The sequence below is a fragment of the Habropoda laboriosa genome, unplaced genomic scaffold (genome assembly GCF_001263275.1).
Source record: "Habropoda laboriosa isolate 0110345459 unplaced genomic scaffold, ASM126327v1 scaffold80, whole genome shotgun sequence".
NCBI classification, from domain to species: Eukaryota; Metazoa; Arthropoda; class Insecta; order Hymenoptera; family Apidae; genus Habropoda; species Habropoda laboriosa.
Genome location: NW_017100193.1, coordinates 324,902 through 343,465, shown reverse-complemented (window position 1 = coordinate 343,465; position 18,564 = coordinate 324,902). Strand labels below are relative to the sequence as shown.

The window sequence follows — 18,564 nt, the reverse complement described above, 5'->3', positions numbered from 1 at the left end:
ATACTATATACATATATAGTATTGAAACATTTTGTAATATTTCACTATCATCGCCGTAAATAAAGAAATTATGCCGATCGATAACTCGTACACGCGGAAACATCGCAGTCGAAAGCAATATGTGCTCACGAAGGTGTTTAGCAAGCAAAAATAAATTGTTAATGTGTGCTCGTAATCAAAAGAACATCATGGATCAAGCACAGTGTTGATGGGGTGCGTCGGTGTTTGCTTGTACCGAAAGCACCAAGTACGATATATAAATCCTATGGATTTCTTGCTTTATCGCAACATCACGATAATGATACGACTATGCCTTGGATTATATTTCGCTACTACGTTTTAAGGAAATAATTATCTTACGTTTGATACGTTGAATAATTTTTCTTTTTGACCGTTTTACGACTGTTTTTAAGAATAAATTAATGATATTTTGACTGAACGATTGAATGCAAGCAGCAGTTCAAGGACAATGCATTGTGTATTATAGAACGAACCGCTCCTTATTCCGGAGTCTCATTTACATATAGCTGCCATAAACGAAGAAAGATACTTATTAAAGAAACTGTGTATGTTTCATGGCAGTGTCATTGCGAGGTAAAAGAAGCTCTTGTACTTTCTTAACACTTTGAATACAATGATATATAAAGAAAAAATAATACTTGCATGTTGTACAATTTATAAAGGAAATAAACTATCTTCCATTCTCCTGTTTTGCACCAGAAAAAAATATGAAAGTAAGCTCGTGTAACGCTAGGAGTATGTACTGTCGATTCTGAAAAATTTATATAACATATAAAGGAATTCCAGATTGATTACTGCGTGTGCCTACGTGTGGATCTCACTCTCGTCGGCATAGCCTTCTTATATACTGAGGTCAATCTAACGATAAATATTTAACAAAGAGTTTATGTAAGATTTAATTAATCCAATATTTAAAATCAGTATCTTTTGTAAAGTTTTAATTGTAAGTGTACATTTCATGAAGTGTCCCACCTCTAACAAGGAGTTAAAGGAGAAAACTTTTAGCACCTGTTTGAAAATATTGTTTTTTTTTTCTCTTGTTTTTCCTAATTGAACTAATATTTGGAACAAAATGGCTCGAATACTCTCTGTTTATAGTGCGGAAAATGTTGCGACAGATCTGACCGCTCTTAATATTATAATGGTTGTTAATTAAGGTTCATTGATCTTCTCTTAATACAAAAGGACTACTCTTAGGAGAAGACCATAGACCCTTACATGAAAGATTTATGTATAAATAGATAAATGTACAGTAATACAAAGATAATTAAATAGACAAGAACAGATCATTGATATTGTATTAATATTATTATTGTATCTAACGTACAACATAATAAAATAAATATTATTATATTTTCAATTTGACCCTCTTATTTTTTAAGTATTAAAATTTTAATATGATAGTAGCTTGAAAGGAGTAATTGTTAATGGTGTAATATATTTTAGATATGTGAATAAGTATTGTAATTATAAGCTATTGCGATATTATGCGAATACATCGATTCGTAAGGTGTTATCTGTAATAATAAACAACCATTAAAACAACATATGAAATCATTTCTATGAATAATGCGATCATTATTGTTTATGAAGATAGAGGATAGTAACAATAAAATAACATTAAATCGATTTGATTTTTTCTAACAATTATATTTGTACTTTAGACATTGTATATTTTCTTTTTATACATACACATTTACACGGCATGAAAGTTATTAAAAAAAAGAAAAAATACTAAAGAGTATATAATTGTACCTCTTGTGTGGGAAGGCACATTAAAAGTAATATTATTAACAATCTTCATATTTGGTAGGAATGTATTGGTATATAAAATGTATACCATTGCGATAAAATACTTGAATCACATTCTGTTTCTCGGACATCTAATCACTAATCTTCTTTTCCTTCTCCTTGAGGATGTATCTCCGTGTAATCTTTCGCGATATCAATGTACTGGAAATATATGATTGTTAATAATTGATGTTTAGAAAGAATCTTCTGTAATTGCAAAACTTTTAACTTACCTTTCTTGGTACAAGAATTTCTAAAACTTGTAAAATAATATAGCACAAGGATACAACAAGCAAGTATGCTAATACTCCACTTTGAACATAACTTGCTAATTGTTCACCTAAATTCTTCCTATTTTCTTGTTTCACTACATCATAGACTACTTCAGTTCTTTTGGTGATATTAAACCAATTATAAAATAAGCTTATTCTTTTATGCATCTTAAGAGGACATATAATATTTCCTTCTTTGTAATCTATTATAGCAGATTCCAACCCTTCAATAAGAGCAGGTACTGTAGGTTCCACTAAATAAATTAAATCAGGTGGCAATACTTCAGGTATACCACCAACTTTTGTTGAAACAACTTGTAAACTATAATGGATAAGAGCATTATATTGAGGTAAACGATGATGACTTGATAAAAAATAAAATTTTACTTAATATTTTACCCGCACGCTGCAGCTTCAACGATTGCCATACAGTATGCTTCTGTCAGACTTGTATTCAGGAATATATGTCCTTTGTTCAAGACATGCCTAATTTGAGAATGTTCCAAACTTCCAAGTAATGTAACTCTATGTTGCAACAAATTTCTTTCTCGTACTTCCTCTATGAGCCATCTTTTAGGACCATCTCCAGCGATTAAAAATTGCACATTCTCGTACCGACTACAAATATCGGGTATAATACGAGCTAATAAGTCGACACCTTTGCGATATACTAGTCGCGATACTATCACTATTGTAACTATAATTAATAATATGTGATATTAGTAATATTATGTATCTTTTTCTAATATCTCATAATGTTACATAGGCATAAAGAAAGAAAAAAAGGAACTGACTTACTAAAATTATCATTTCGTTTACTGACATCAGGCATAAATAATGTGGTATCTACTGCATTTGGAATAACAGAAACTTTCTCTTTTACAACTTTTGCCCTTAATACTGTATTCTCTTTCCCAGTATGTGATACACATATACAATGATTGCAATCAGCTAATGATATCTCTAGAAATTTATTTGTTAAAATTGCGGACGCATCCGCAAAACCAAAAAGTGAATGATCTGTAAAAATAGTCTGAAATCCCAAACATAAAGATAATGTAACCTGTGATATTGTATATTCAATTATTATGTAACAACTTACTTTCAATCCCATTAACCGACCAATTAACATTCCTTCATGAGCAAGAGCAGAGAATGCAGAATGACCATGTATTATTTGAATTTCCTCCCTTAGAAAAATATATCTAATAAGAGGAATGGAACAAATCATCGTTGGAAGAACACATTGATTATAGAAGACCTTTACTGGTATGTAATATACCTTGAAAAAGAAGTCATTGTATTCTTAAAATATATAGCTGATAAACATTATTAATAGACTGTACATTGTACATACTTTCAAGCCATTTGTCATATAACGTACACCAATTCTATCACCGTAAGAATGAGTAAGCACTACAACTTTATGTCCACGTTCAAGTAAACATTGAGATAAATTAAAAATGTGCTCCTCCACACCACCCATGTTAGGATAAAAAAAGTCGGATACCATACTGTAAAATTTAATATATATAAGTACTTCTTTACAATTCACAAGATAAACAAACAAAAAGAAACAAATTCATTTTGTTAATATAGTAATTACAAACCATATTTTATGTTTTGTGGTATTCATTGTCACACCTACATTCTAACATGATTCATATATCAGAATAGCACATGTGATTCATTCAATAGAATGTTTGTTGAATTCATTCGTTTGAAAACTGTTGAGACTTATCGTTTGAAAACTTATCGTGCAACGAAGCACGTGTAAATAGGTATTCATAGATAAGCTCATTATACTTTGAATTTTTTAACTAGTTTTTTCATCGTTAAATAATACTTGAATAACAACTTCTAAATAGCTATTTTTATTTTTAAGAAAAATGGTAACTCAAAAAACGTTTCACACTCGTAAAAAGTTAAATAAGATGTAAATAATTTTTTACAATGTGTGTATATTTGATTTTTTCCATCTTCTTTAGATTTTACTGAGAACATCAAAATCTTCATGCCTTCGAGTACCTTCAACATTGAAATATTTTCTGTAACATCAATAAACAGGGCATGATGTTAATCACAGCTAACTCATTATATATACATATGTACATACTACATGCAGCCAGAGATAAGTGCTTTTAAATCGAATCGAAATGATTATATTCGATTCGAGTTTTTACTAAAATCAATAACATTCGAGATTTTCTACCGAGAAGATCGATATTCAATTGACAAGAAAATTGAATACCTTGATCCACTGCATAACCATGTAAAAAAATATAATAAACAATAAATTTTCTTTTGTTCGTTATATTTGTTAAAATATGTAAGTGCACAATGTTCACGATTCATGCGAACCAGACATGAGGTCCACACTCTGCAATTCTCATGAGAATCTACCCCTCTAGTTTAATGTACTTACCCACCTATACATACAGGGTGTCCCGTAACTCTTCGAACATCCGGAAATGGGGGGTTGCTGGGGTGACTCTGAACAACTTTTTCCTTTTCCAAAATGTAGTTTGAAGATTCGTTTTCGAATTATTAACGAAAAACACTGGCCAATTAGAGTGCGCGTAGAGCCCGCGCTCAGGGACGAAGACCAGGCTAAACCGTGCGCGATCGAACAAATGCGTACGCGTGACTTCTCGGTTATCGATCGCTGTCAAAAAAATTTGACTTTACACCACTATTTTTATAAGACTTAGAGAAATGGTTTTTTGCCGTCATTCCGACGTTTGTATAAATTTTTTAAAAAATTGCAATTAGTCTGAATCGCGAAGAAAATAGCGAAGTTCGTTTTTACAACTTTTTTATCTGAGCTCATAATGAAAATGTAAAAAATACGTTTTGTAGATCTATGTCAATTATGCACACGCTGAAAATTTCATCGAAATCGGTTAATGTTGTTATGAGCTACAAATGGTTAAAGATTGTGAAAATCGCACTATTTCACGACTTTCGGCTTAGAACTGTGATAAATCTGCAGATTCTTACATCTTTCAATGCCTGTTGCTTGTTTATCTATCCACCGATTACGATGAAATTTTCAGCGTGTGTGTAATTGACATAGATTTACAAAACGTATTTTTTTTTCTTTTTCATGAATAACAAGAAAGTCGTTTAATAACTGTGTTCGACACTTTTATTCGTTATCCGAAAGGAATAAAGTGGTTTATTACTTATGAAAAACTTACCCATTCATCCACGAATTAATCTGCTTCGACGGAACTGGGTCAGTGTGTCGATCCTGACTTATCCAGGTAATCCGAAACAGCTGATGTTACGAACGGGTCGGTGAACTCATATGATGTCCCCCTCTCCTCCTCTACCTCTTTCTCGGCCACTCCTCCTTTTCCTCTTCCTCGGCCACTCCTCCTCTTCCTCTTCCTCGGCCTCTCCTCCTCTTCCTCTTCCTCGGCCACTCCTCCTCTTCCTCTTCCTCGGCCACTCCTCCTCTTCCTCTTCCTCCTCCACTCCTCATCATCCTCTTCCACGGGCTCTCCTCCTCTCCCTCCCGCTCCCGCTCTCGCAACGCCACCTCTTTGCGGAGCATGACCGCCTTCGCATGACACCGTGCGATATCCCCGGATGACCCGGACGATGTGACACGACGTGACACGACGTAACACGACGTGACATGACGTAACACGACGTGACATAGTGTGACAAGTCGTGACATGACGTAACACGACGTGACATGGTGTGACAAATCGTGACATGACTTGACACGACGTGACACGATGTGACAAGTCGTGATAAATCGAAATTAAAATTATAATCAGTTGATAATAAATTGCGTTAGTAAAAATTTACAAAAAGCTTTTTATTCAATAAAAAATAAAGATCACTATAATTTTTTTTAATGAAAACATTTTTTTATGTGCCAATCAATGCATATGAGAATTCTCTTCAAAAAAGTATTAGAGGACTTAGGTTGAAAATTGATTAGCTTAGAAGTTATGAGTTTTGTCCCGAACGCCCATATACGCGAAACACTGTGCGACGGCAAAAAAAACCATTTCTCTAAGCCTTATAAAAATAGCGGTGCAAAGTCAAATGTTTTTGACAGCGACCGATAACCGAGAAGTCACGCGTACGCATTTGTTCCATCACGCACGGATGAGACTCTGTTCTTCGTCCCTGAGCGCGGGCTCTACGCGCGCTCTGATTGGCCAGTGTTTTTCGTTAATAATTCAAAAATGAAGCTTCAAACAACATTTTGGTAAAGGAAACAGTTGTTCAGAGTCACCCCAGCAACCCCCCATTTCCGGGTGTTCGAGGAGTTACGGGACACCCTGTATATTCATAGCGAACTAAATGTAACTATAATCATAATTTTATTTTATATTTAAATATAGCTCGTATTTATTGTAACATAGGATAAAGACCTTACCTTATTGTTAAATTGTAATTTGTACCTTAAAGTACCGACGTAGTGCATGCTTTCGTAAATCCCTGAAAGCACCTAGAAAGCTCAAACGTTATTCTCTTGTTCACTAATCGTCCTTCAATTGTTTTTACGTTATGCGAGGTGGTCTACTCTTATTTACTCAAAATGGTAAAATGGTATACATAAATAAATAAGTTTGTATAAACGTAAAAAGTATAACAGAATTGTAAGTTAAAACACGAACTCTGTTTTCTAATTTGAATTTTAGTTTTAGTCGTTCTATATTTTAATTGTATTTCAATTATTTAAATTCAACTTCTAGTTAAATCTTTATTCCAATGCTAAAGTCTTAACCGTTAAACCCAGAATCCACGATCCTTGTTAATTATTAGGCATAAACCCAAGCGTCGCGTTTAATTCATATCACAGGCAGTTCTTACATCGACATCATTTTCCTCATCGTTGGCGCTACGGTTTATCTTCTACCACAAACGATGTATAAGGTAGACCTTTCACCTTATGGGATTTTTAGTCCGGGGCTTTCGGGCTGAGAAGACCTTTACCATTTTCGTGTCGCTACCAATGTTACCGATTCAGCATAGAATAAGATTACAACATTAGTAGTGGTTGGAATTGGAATTAAACGTAAATATGAAATTACAAATAAAAAAGTAACGTAATTCTTTATTACTAGATGATTCATCACATGCGCATGTTCTACTGCTGTTAAAAGATCGTGAACAGTTCTACCCAAGTCTTTATATGCAAATTTAATAAAAGAGAATTTTTTACATCTGTAGACTTTACCATCTTTGATGGTTGCATTGTATGTATTTCCTAAACTCACCGCTTCATATTGTAGGGGGCATAACAAAAATTCTGATTTTCGGTATTTCAGAACGCTGGACACAAAAATGTGTTAGGTGCAAGCACAGACGAGGTACAGGATAGACCTTGTTTCTTTGCGGGAAGATCATGGGACATACAATATTATAAATTGTATTTCTAAATAATAGTTTCTCAAAACGTGCTCACCAATACATAATAATTTTCATATTTTGTAATTTTATTTTTATTTCTTTATTGTACTTTATCTGTTTATCATTAATTTTTAAATTTTAAATAAAACCCCTATTTTAGAGTTAACATCATCCAATCAGGAATTGCTAGAGAAAGGTATAGCAAAGTATGCATACGATCGCCCCTATTTTATCCATAAAGTTGCAATTATTACATCGTTCATGACTGCGCGCAGAGAGACAGACAAAACAGAGAGTGAGACAGAATATATATAGAAGGAAGTGGTTAAAGAAGGACAAAGAGATAGTGGAAAGAAGAAGGTAATATATGGTTTGGTTATATGTCGACGGTCGGTGCACAACAAATGGTCGACATGTTTCATCAACGATGCGGTCATCGTGTAACTTTGACAAACAACAATCGCACGGCCGTACGGGATGTTTCAGAATATAATTACGGGTTGGTTCTCAGCGCGGAGCCGCTCAATAATGAAGAACTTTTCGAAGTTCGCATCGATAGAAAGGTACCAAATCGTAAACTTCGAGCCCGTCTAGTTTGCTAGTGGATCGCTGGTCCTCGCATCTGTCAAAACGTTGTTTACAATGTTGATGATTTAAAGTTTTTAATTAACGATTTATTTTTTCAGAAATTACAAGTGTTCCATACTCCTATTAAAAACTGTCGTACAATGTACCGTTAATAATTTAAATCGTAAATAATCGCAGTTTGTTTATTGTCTTTAACTTTTTTTTTATGATTCGTTATAGATTTCGTATTGTATTATTAAAATCTACAATTATTACACATTCATACGTTGTATTTTATAATTCTTTGTTATCGTCTTTATTAAGTACATGTGTGCAACAACAAAATATATAAGTAAGGAACTAATAATTTCTGTCCAAAACACCAATGATCTTACATTGAATTACTTTTTTGGTAATTCAAATATTGTAACATGTACAACTTCATGTTATGCAGATGATATCTTGGAGTGGTAGCATAGAAATTGGAGTAACAGTATGTGATCCAGAAATAATAGAATTACCAGCATGTGCTACTAATCTATGTCAAGGAACATGGATTATGACCAATTCTGGTATTGTTCACGATGGAATACGGTCAGTAGAAATATATGGAATGGATCTGAATGAATTAGAACAAGGAAGTACTTTAGGAGTACTGAGGACATCTAACGTGAGTCATCATTTATTAATGTTAGAATATTTGTATTGAAAACTTTTTTTATTTATTGCTTGTTTTTTTCCAATTATAGCATGAGCTGATATTTTACATCAATGGTGTCTCTCAAGGTGTAGCTGTATCCAATATTCCAGAACGCATTTTTGCAGTTGTAGATATGTATGGTGATTGTGTGCAAGTGACTATAACTCGCCCACCAATTTACTCTGCTTTATGTAATGAGCCAAAAGATGAAGTTGAAATTAATAATGATTATGCTCTTGGAGAAGCATCTAATTCCTCAACAACAAATCTAGTCGCTAATTTGAATGTTAATTTAAATGTTAATGTTAATGTTAATTTACCCAAGAATCCAAGCCCTGCTGCTATTAGAGAGGATAGACTGAGGTTTCATGAAAGGGTTGGCTCACTGGTAAAGTTGTCCAATAATGCCAGAACAGCAGAAAGGCGACGACCCTTAGATGAATTTAATAATGGGGTAGTAATGACTCATAGGCCATTAAGGGATAATGAACTATTTGAGGTATATCAAAGAAAATAAAGAATAAAATACATAACTTTCAATACAAAAGGCTTTATCATGATTTACATTATTGTAGGTACGAATTGATAGACTTGTGCACAAATGGTCAGGTAGTATAGAAGTTGGAGTTACTATACACAGCCCAACAGCATTAGAATTTCCAGCAACAATGACTAATATGCGATCGGGAACAACAATGATGTCGGGATGTGGAATTTTGGTAAATGGAAAAGGCACGTATCGTGAATATGGAGAATTTAATCTAGATGAATTAAGGGTAAGTAATATTAAACGAAAATAGTAGTATCAATAATATTTTATGTCAGGTACGATTTATTAAAAAACTGTGTTACATAGGAAGGTGATAGAGTAGGTATGATAAGGCGAAGAAATGGGAATCTTCATTATTTAATAAATGGATTAGACCAAGGTATTGCGGCTAAAGTACCTGCAGATGTGTGGGGTGTTATAGATTTGTATGGTATGACCGTAAAAGTGACAATCGTCGATCGTGATGAAAGAGAGGAACAAAATTTAGTTACTAGAAGGAACACGTTGCAATTGCAAGGTCTAAATGGTAAGAGCACAATATTAATATCCTGCGTTTTATTATTAATAAACTACTGCAAACATTTGGGGTACATTTAATGTCTAGAAGCAGAAGAAGAACCACCAGACAGACTCATGTTTCATTCCTTTTGTGGGTCACATGTTGAAGTGATTAATAATGGACGTACTGCGCATAGGTCTAAGTAAATAAAAATTTATATGAAAGATTCAGGAATTTTTAAATAAAATAATTTTAAAATTTTGGAATAAAATTCATATATCAATGTTTTTTTTAGCATAATAGACGATTTTAACAACGGTGTTGTATTAACATCGAGACCATTGAAACCAAATGAATTATTTGAAGTGAGATTAGACAAAATTGTAACAAAATGGGCAGGATCTATTGAAATAGGAGTTACCACACATTCCCCGACTGAACTGGAATTTCCTTTTACTATGACAAACGTTAGGTATGTAAAATAACATTTCCAAATTATTTTAATACATATATATTGTCTTAAATTTATGTTAAGTTTATCGCCCGTGTTATTGCTCGAAGGTGGTCATGTCCCTTGCAGATCCGGCACGTGGATGATGACAGAAAATGGAGTGTTGCATAATGGTACTACTATAATAGATCAATATGGGCAGAATCTCGATCGACTACAAGTTGGGGATCGTGTAGGTGTAATGAGAAAAGATAACGCAACGTTGCACTTTTATGTGAATGGTGCTGATCAAGGAGCAGCGGCAATGAACGTGCCTGAAAGAGTTTACGGTGTTATAGATCTTTATGGACAGGCAGCACAAGCAACTATAGTTGACAATACAGACCTCTATAGTCCCACTACAAATAATTCAAGCTTTAGCAATACAACTTTATATAGGTTCGTAGTATATAATATTATTTATTCTGAAACATAGAATTGAAAATATTTCTTATTAATTATTTTTTCTGAGTAGTGATTTGAGGTTTCATCATATACATGGTAAGAATGCAAAAATAATAAACAATGGGTTGACTGCATTAAGGCCTAGAGCTTTAGGAGAATTCAACGAAGCCATCGTGATTGCAAATCGTGCTCTTCGCGATGGCGAAATGTTTGAAGTGACTATTGATAAAATGGTTGATAGATGGACAGGCGCGATCGAAGCAGGTTTATATTTAAAAATAAATATCATGTTATTGTTTTCCAATAAGGTACCAATAAGAATATTTTCTAGGCGTGACACTTATAAGACCCGACGAATTGGAATTTCCATCTACGATGACAGACATCGATCACGATACTTGGATTTTGTCTGGATCTAATGTTATGCGTGATGGTGTTACTCTACGAAATAATTATGCCTGTGATTTAGACAAGTTAGTAGAAGGTAATCGCATTGGCATGATGCGATGTTCAGATGGTAGCTTGCATTATTATTTAGATGGAGTAGATCAGGGAGCTGCTTGTACAGGTTTACCACCGCACGTATATCCTGTGATTGATTTGTATGGTCAGTGTGTTCAGGTATGTGAAGCTGTAGTTGTTTTCTAGATAAAAAATCATTAAAAAAAAAAGCGATATAGTATTTACATTATATGCACGCATCAAATTATTAGGTCACAATTGTACTACCAGAACGCAGGGATCCAATGACACAACAGTATTTGCCATCGGAAAATAGTACTAGTCAACAGCCTACATCCGTAATACAACTTCAAGCTCAAGCAGAAATAATGCATAAGTTTCACGAGTCTGTTGGCTTGAATATTCAATTGAATAGCGATAGAACGGTAGCGACTAGATGTGGAGAGCCCAATGATGCTATATTATTAAGCGAAACACCATTAGAGAATAATGAAATTTTCGAAATTGCCATTCAAGAAGCCGACCGGAAATGGAGCGGCTGTTTAAGGATAGGTGTTGTGAAAAATGAAAGTGGAAAATGGTTGACATCTATAAACCTTGTACCTGGTATAGGATCCATTTCAACAGATGCTTGGTACTTAATAGGTAATATTATAATAAAGTAAATACAATGCATATTTATAGTATTTGTTATGCACTGAAATTTTCTGTATCCAGGTAATGAGGTAAGACATAATGGATACGTTTTGTGTATGAATTACTGTCCAAGTTTGGAATGGTTGCGTGTTGGTGATAAAATTGGAATGAAGCGTACGCACGAGGGTAACTTAAAATTTTATATAAATGGAGAAGACATGGGTGTAGCCGCGTCAGATATACCAGAAATGGTATACGCTGTGGTCGATCTTTTTGGTAGTACAGTGGCTGTACATATAACAAGTACTAAACAACAAAACAATGCGGTGTCTCCGAATGCTAGTTTGAGATTGCAAGACTCTTTGGAGTTACTATTAGATCCTATGCCGCCTGTTTTACGAAAGTATGTTTGCGCCAATCATATTCAATGTATCTATTCCTTTATTTCTCAAATTAGATATAGTTATATTATTTTATATATAGTGACGTTGGAATGGATACATCGGTAGATGTATCTGAAGGAAAATTAATAAACGATACAACACTCACCCCAACGCAATCTGCTGCTCATTTAGTAGGGGAAAGCGATTGGATTTACGAGTTTCATGAGAATCATGGTAGAAATATACAACTTGAAACTAAAACTATTGCTCGGAGGGTTGCAAGTTACAATCAAGGTATGATTTATTCTTGTACATATATATATTTATTCATTTTAATATTTTCTTACACTATGTATTGTGTGTTTTAAGGAGTGGTAATGTCTAGTCGTCCCTTAATAAAAGGCAAGCCATTTTTAGTGAAAATAGAGAGGCTGAACGAACGATGGGTCTCTAACATTCTATGTGGCGTAACTTGCATCTCACCAGAAAAAGCTAACTTTCCTTTGACCGCTCTTGGTTTTAAAAAACATTCGTGGATTATTTGTAGTGACTGGATATCACACAATGGTATTAGGGTGAGTATTTATCGAATTTATACATATAAGATATGAAATGTATAATAATAGTTCATTTTATTTTTATTCATTAGGTAAAAACAAAATACGGAGCTACTTTGGAAAGTCTTCAGTCTAATAATGTAGTAGGTTTGTTTATCGATGACGATAACAGGTTACATTTAATTACCAACGGTGTGGATCAAGGCGTAGCTGCAACGGATTTACCCCCTTATGTTTATGCTGTATTTGATCTGTATGGACAGTGTGAACAAGTTTCCATTGTTGGAAACAACGGGGAGTCGTTTTCATCTACTACTACTGTTAACAACGTTGTAACGTCTATAGAAAGTATAAGAACAAAGCTGGAGGATGCTGAAAACTCAAGAGAGAAAGCAGACTTAGAGTGTCATGAGAAAGAAAACATCATCGCAGCAATTTCTTCGGATTTATCTTCCTCTACCTCACCGAGTATGCCGAGTCAGTGCAGTTCAAACACTAAAGACGATGACATTGTAGTATATTCAACGTGTAACAACGACAATGTGCATTTAGCGAATAATATCGAGAACAAAGCAGTGCCCAGTAACTCAGACAGTAATAATTTGGAATCGAGTACGGACATAAGCCATGAAATAGCACGAAGTATTAAAAACAAGAGTTACGACAATTCAAATCAGCTAAATAATAGCGCGATATTGCACAGCCATTCAGAAAATTCGAGTATTAGAAATGAATGTACAAATGTAGAGATAAATAACGCGACTAATATTAATATTAAAAATGGCACCGCAAACAGTACCAGTAATATAACTAACTTAAATACTAACGCTAATAATGCGATAAACGAAAGCATAGCGTCCAATAGTCAAGGAAATAATTTAAGCACTTCACATCAAAATAATACGTCTATTAATATATTAAGCTCGTCACAGACATTCTCGTCTCAGAATACACTGAGTAATGCAACATCTGATATTTCGAACACTGTTTCTTCTAGTTTCAACGATGTGCGTTCAAACGTGTCCTGCTGGAACAATGCGGTGACCGTCGATAATTCTATTGGCGGAAATACAACTATTTTAGGACAAAATACAGTCCTTATTCATAACGCACCTTCGTTGCAACTGCTGCAAGCTCCATCGTTACCGTCCACTCCTCTTGGAACGAACATTATACCTTCGAAAAAGTGCGAGTATTTGAAAACGTGTATGAGGCTGAAAAAGTCACTGGTTCTACCGGATGAATTCTTTTCCCTAGAAGATGTACTGTGTTACTGTAGCAACTGTTATAAAGTAGAAGGGGATAGTGCAATTTGTAAAAAAGGCGAACCACCGGCAGAGTTTGCTGTCCCAATTGGGTGGACCAGATTTCCATTGAAACAAAGTATTAATGCCAATCAGATTCCGCATAGTACAACTGATAAGTGGCATGTTGCTTTTTATGGTATACGTCTCGATGCGATCAGGTAAATGAAGTATGTTAATTATAGGTAACTTTCATTGAAATAACTTTAATTTTACTTCTGGGTTATAGGCTGATTCTTGATACGGGAGAACTTATGACAAAAGAGCAATTGGACGTGAGTAATTTAACGATGAATACAAAGGCTGAAGACCAAAATCCTCAGGTAGTCTTTTCTCCTAGCATAAAGTATGCAGCATCCGAAGAATTTACCAGGAAGTACCCGTAAGTATTTTCATTTATAGCAATGTTCGATTATTCATCTAAAACCCTCGTGTTTCTTAGGTACATCGATACGCAATCGAATAAAAAGTTGAATGTTTCCACGGCATTCCAATTATTAGTGAGGCCCGGCTCGTATACGATCAGTCCTGGTGGCAAAGACAGCGATGATCCGCAGTTCGAATCTATAAAGTGGGCTACCAAAGAAGCCGGGGCTACGGTGATCGTGGCCCTCTTGATACACCTCGATGGATTTTAATTTATATGGCATAACAGTGAGAAAGTGTTCCACGGTGCGGCTTGCTACGAGAGGCGCACTTTCATTTAAGGTTGACGAATGTACATAAGCATTATGTAACGTAATATAATTACCGTAAGATATTTTTTAAGATCAATTTTTTATCTTGAATTATTCCGTCGAATCTACGTCGTGTATATTTACGTTGAATTCCATGTTAAGTATTTCAGTATAAATGATAACGATCGTTTCGTAAAGATCTGTTGAGGTTTTCGTTACCTTGCTCTTAATTCAGTATGCAGCGTTAAAAAAAAAAGGGAGCTTCATGATAGATGTAATTTATCGACTGTGGGTCGAACAAATTTCTATAATCAGTTCATTAAATTATACAGTAGCATGTATATCGAATACATAGTACATATGTATTATGTTACACGTTTAATGTAGCCACTGGCCTAGGTTCACGAGAATTGTGTTGAACAGATTTACACCAAAGGTTCGTTGCTACATTAAAGAAGCACCTTAACCCTTAAAGCTTTACGCCTAACGAATACCAAATCTTTAAGTATTAGTAACAGATAAAAATCTCTCTCTCTCTCTCTCTCTCTCTCTCTCTCTCTTTCTATTTTTTTTAAAGCACTACTTTGCAGCATCGATGAAGAGACATATTATCTGTATAATGTAGAAATAAAGTGATACCATTGTAAATCACAATACGAGGCTACTGTAGAGAGTTGAAAAATCAAATTCCCACAAAATTGAATATATTCGGGAAATGTAATAACTATATTTTCAAATACGCTGTTTAGAATTGCAGTTTTTCTTTGTGAATATCATGTGCACTATTTATAAATGCATACAAATAATATAAGTGGAAAGAAAAACATCAGTGTGTCTATTTTTCACAACACAATTCATTCAGTCTGTTATCATTATACGTTTTACTTTGCATTTTATTTTTTTCTCCTAATACTGTTTACTTTTCAGTTAAAAAACGAGATTATTATCAAGAACTAAAAATCCAGTAACTATTTTTAAGTTTTCCTGGAGGGATAAACCTCAATTTTCAACATACAGTACAGGCACTTATTCATATAAATTAATATTTTGTGGTACATCGTTTAATTTAATGTATATAATGTATAGTTTCCTTGTAGACACCCTGTAGACCTACTTTTTCCTGTATCAAAAACTTCATGGGGAACGCAAAATATCAGTGAAGAACATTTCAACAAAAGATAGGACCTCTCTTTTATTCCTTTTCCACTCTTCTTCAAATTTGTCAGATTATACCCAAATTCGAACATTTTGGTCCCAGGAACAAGTAGCAACAGCCATGCCATTTCCAGTAACGCTAAGCGATGTTACCCGGTTCTCGTGGCCCGTTAAAACACCTTCGAGTAAAAGGTAAACTCAATTAGAATTTACAAATGTTTGTTTGGTATTAAAGTCTATGATGGAACACTTACCATTGTATTGATTCTTTAGAGTATCCCATATATGGATAGAATTGTCATCACTTCCACAAAATATGAATCTTCCGCTAAAGGATAAACCGCATGATGTAAATCCTGGGTTCGAATTTGGTGGCTTATATGTAGCTAGTTGCTGATCCGATCTGATATCCCACAATCTTGCTGTCTTGTCTTCTGAAGCTGTTACAAAAGCTTGTCCGGAAGGGTGGTACTGAATCAAACGTAACTCTGAATTAATGTAAGGTCAGTAGAAGATTTTATAAATTATCGCACAGAAAAAACAATTGTATTTTTAGATGGCAACATTAAGCACAAAGAGGTATAGAATATTTTCTATACTTACGCAAACGGAGTTAACGTCTGCTTCATGTCCAAAGAAAGTTTGCTTTGCATTCTCTTCTCTCAGATCCCATAGTTTACATGTTCTATCTACTGATCCAGTAACATAAGTATTCATATCTGGTGATAAACTGATGCTGACCACATCTCCAGCATGCGCGGGGAAATCTGCCGTTTTCTTGTTCGCTTCTAAATCCCATATACAGCTAAAAGGGCATTAAAGCAATTATGAAACAACTATCAAGCAAAAGTAACTACATATTATCTATCATTGATTTCAGAAGCGAATACATTTTCATATCACCAGATCCAGTGATAATCTTCTTATCTTCCAAGAATCTGCAGGAGGAAAGGAATCCTTCGTATCCTAATAACTCTCGGACTATTTTGGCCGATCCTGTGGCATCACGATTGTTCACATCGTAGACAGTGCACATATTGTCCATACCACCGCAAGCAACAAAATTTCCGGACGGTGCAAAAGCTACTGACATCACCCACGCTGAGCGTAATGGAATCACCTGAACCTTGTTTCCGGTCCATGAGTCCCAAATGATTAATTTTCCGTCTAAAGAACCTGTCACGCAATGCCTGAAAATAACCGAATCTTGTCAATACTCAACTCAGTGAATCAAGAATGAGAACACGTTTGTTACGGTTGATTTCACGGGCAAATGAAAGAATTAACGGTCGAGACTGACCTACTGTCGCCACTGAAATGCACCGAATTCACCTTGTTGATATGCCCCTTTAGCAATTTTTTCGTAGATAATTTAACTTTTGGAGCATCTGCTAGACTGCTGCATGTTTCTTCCAAAGTTGTATCCTGTTGTTTCTTTTGATCTTCCTTATATGCAATGAAATAAGTTTTTAGTCGCTATCAAAACTTAAATTCCATTACAATTTTTTGTTATAAATCTTTGTTAGTACAACCTTGCATTTATTGATTAAATCTTCCAGTTCTTTCTTTAGAGCTACCGTCTCCGCATCATCCTTCCCCATTTTCTAGTCGAGGGTTGCTTTGTTTGGAAACTACTATGAAACTGAGAACGAAACACTGATAGTGATGGACGTGCGGTTACTGCGAACAAATTTTTATCAAAATGTAAAAGAAGCCTCAGCATCGTCTACACTGCTGCCCCAGTAATTGTATTAAATCAACGCTTAATCTTATTTGTTGGGCATTAGTTTGGCTCTCCGGCCTAACTCAATTACCTACATTCTACATACACGATGACCCTTATTATTCCATGTGCGTAATTTTTTGTATAATGCAATTGTTCACTTGTAATACCAAAAATTCTGCATTATTCTTCGTACAAGAAGTATCAGAAAGTTCCAGGAAGTGGAAAATACAAACAAAAAATACGCGGTTACAGTACTCGAACCCTCGCAAAAAACGTAATCGGTCATGCTTTCGAATTCCATTTCTCCTATAAATTCGATTGTCTATCTGGATCGATTCAGTTCTATGACATCAATCACAGTTAGATTTATAGCAATATTTTATTTACATATATCTTTAAAAAATTTGCTTGTAATAAGGTGAAAATAACATCTTTTATTAGTTATTATGTACAATGTTATTATATACAAAAATCATGACGTATAGAAGAAATATTATGCTATTTGGTATTTTATTGTTAAGTTATGCAGCCATAAACACATTAGCTGAAGAACATTGTTTCAGTTCGATTCGAGATGTGAATGAGTGCGTGTCACATCAAGATGATCCAACAATTTTATTGCAACAGATCAATACTTTTAAGCATTATGAAGCAAATATCATATCTTGTAGCAGAGGTGAGTGACGTTATATTCCATTACATAATTGCATGAAGTAATAGTAAATGTATTTTATATTTTATCACGTTAAAAAGTCAACAATGAAATTACTTATGATATATTTAAATAATTCATGAAATGTTGCAAACATGATTCAGAATACTTTTATTTTTTTCAAGTTGGTAGGTTGTAAAGCGACATCTTCAAAATATCGATGATATTTCGACACCAAGTGCAGTGTTTCATAATTTTTAACGCATAAAATATTATCATCTCATATTTAACATCCTTATCATCCGAAAGGTACAATACAATTTTTTTTTCTATTTTAAATC

At 34.3% G+C, this 18,564-nt stretch overlaps 3 protein-coding genes across 3 annotated transcripts; 1 reads left to right on the top strand and 2 right to left on the bottom strand.

Annotated features, from left to right (window-relative positions):
- Nucleotides 1-1,789: 1,789 nt before the first annotated feature.
- On the bottom strand, nucleotides 1,790-3,753 carry LOC108570194 (N-acetylglucosaminyl-phosphatidylinositol biosynthetic protein). The gene is made up of 7 exons (XM_017931998.1): nucleotides 3,695-3,753; nucleotides 3,442-3,598; nucleotides 3,187-3,366; nucleotides 2,883-3,117; nucleotides 2,484-2,781; nucleotides 2,046-2,406; nucleotides 1,790-1,974 (listed from the first exon to the last, which is right to left on the bottom strand). The coding sequence occupies exons 1-7, from the start codon at nucleotides 3,718-3,720 to the stop codon at nucleotides 1,912-1,914; spliced, it is 1,320 nt and encodes a 439-aa protein (XP_017787487.1). The 5' UTR covers nucleotides 3,721-3,753; the 3' UTR covers nucleotides 1,790-1,911.
- Nucleotides 3,754-7,840: 4,087 nt separating this feature from the next.
- Nucleotides 7,841-14,651, top strand: LOC108570164 (neuralized-like protein 4). The gene is made up of 17 exons (XM_017931957.1): nucleotides 7,841-8,023; nucleotides 8,482-8,697; nucleotides 8,777-9,226; nucleotides 9,303-9,503; nucleotides 9,584-9,803; nucleotides 9,882-9,978; nucleotides 10,072-10,248; nucleotides 10,357-10,665; nucleotides 10,742-10,935; nucleotides 11,003-11,292; nucleotides 11,385-11,778; nucleotides 11,851-12,172; nucleotides 12,253-12,446; nucleotides 12,522-12,727; nucleotides 12,802-14,174; nucleotides 14,243-14,395; nucleotides 14,456-14,651. The coding sequence occupies exons 1-17, from the start codon at nucleotides 7,841-7,843 to the stop codon at nucleotides 14,649-14,651; spliced, it is 5,175 nt and encodes a 1,724-aa protein (XP_017787446.1).
- Nucleotides 14,652-15,786: 1,135 nt separating this feature from the next.
- Nucleotides 15,787-17,514, bottom strand: LOC108570183 (guanine nucleotide-binding protein subunit beta-2). The gene is made up of 6 exons (XM_017931984.1): nucleotides 17,378-17,514; nucleotides 17,146-17,291; nucleotides 16,736-17,035; nucleotides 16,449-16,650; nucleotides 16,100-16,316; nucleotides 15,787-16,024 (listed from the first exon to the last, which is right to left on the bottom strand). Exons 1-6 carry the CDS (start codon nucleotides 17,444-17,446, stop codon nucleotides 15,918-15,920), a joined length of 1,041 nt encoding a protein of 346 aa, XP_017787473.1. The 5' UTR covers nucleotides 17,447-17,514; the 3' UTR covers nucleotides 15,787-15,917.
- Between the last annotated feature and the right edge of the window lie 1,050 nt (nucleotides 17,515-18,564).

What these genes read in the sequence shown, in the direction of transcription:
- LOC108570194 (XM_017931998.1), bottom strand. Translation starts at nt 3,720, where the DNA reads ATGAATACCACAAAACATAAAATATG. An exon ending in ACCACAAAACATAAAATATG is followed by an intron (nt 3,599 to 3,694) that starts GTTTGTAATTAC and finishes TAAATTTTACAG; the next exon opens with TATGGTATCCGACTTTTTTT. An exon ending in TAAACGAAATGATAATTTTA is followed by an intron (nt 2,782 to 2,882) that starts GTAAGTCAGTTC and finishes TATTAATTATAG; the next exon opens with TTACAATAGTGATAGTATCG.
- LOC108570164 (XM_017931957.1), top strand. Translation starts at nt 7,841, where the DNA reads ATGTCGACGGTCGGTGCACAACAAATGGTCGACATGTTTCATCAACGA. An exon ending in GACAGGCGCGATCGAAGCAG is followed by an intron (nt 10,936 to 11,002) that starts GTTTATATTTAA and finishes AATATTTTCTAG; the next exon opens with GCGTGACACTTATAAGACCC. An exon ending in ATACGTCTCGATGCGATCAG is followed by an intron (nt 14,175 to 14,242) that starts GTAAATGAAGTA and finishes TCTGGGTTATAG; the next exon opens with GCTGATTCTTGATACGGGAG.
- LOC108570183 (XM_017931984.1), bottom strand. Translation starts at nt 17,446, where the DNA reads ATGGGGAAGGATGATGCGGAGACGGTAGCTCTAAAGAAAGAACTGGAA. An exon ending in CATTTCAGTGGCGACAGTAG is followed by an intron (nt 17,036 to 17,145) that starts GTCAGTCTCGAC and finishes GGTTATTTTCAG; the next exon opens with GCATTGCGTGACAGGTTCTT. An exon ending in TCTAAAGAATCAATACAATG is followed by an intron (nt 16,025 to 16,099) that starts GTAAGTGTTCCA and finishes TTTTACTCGAAG; the next exon opens with GTGTTTTAACGGGCCACGAG.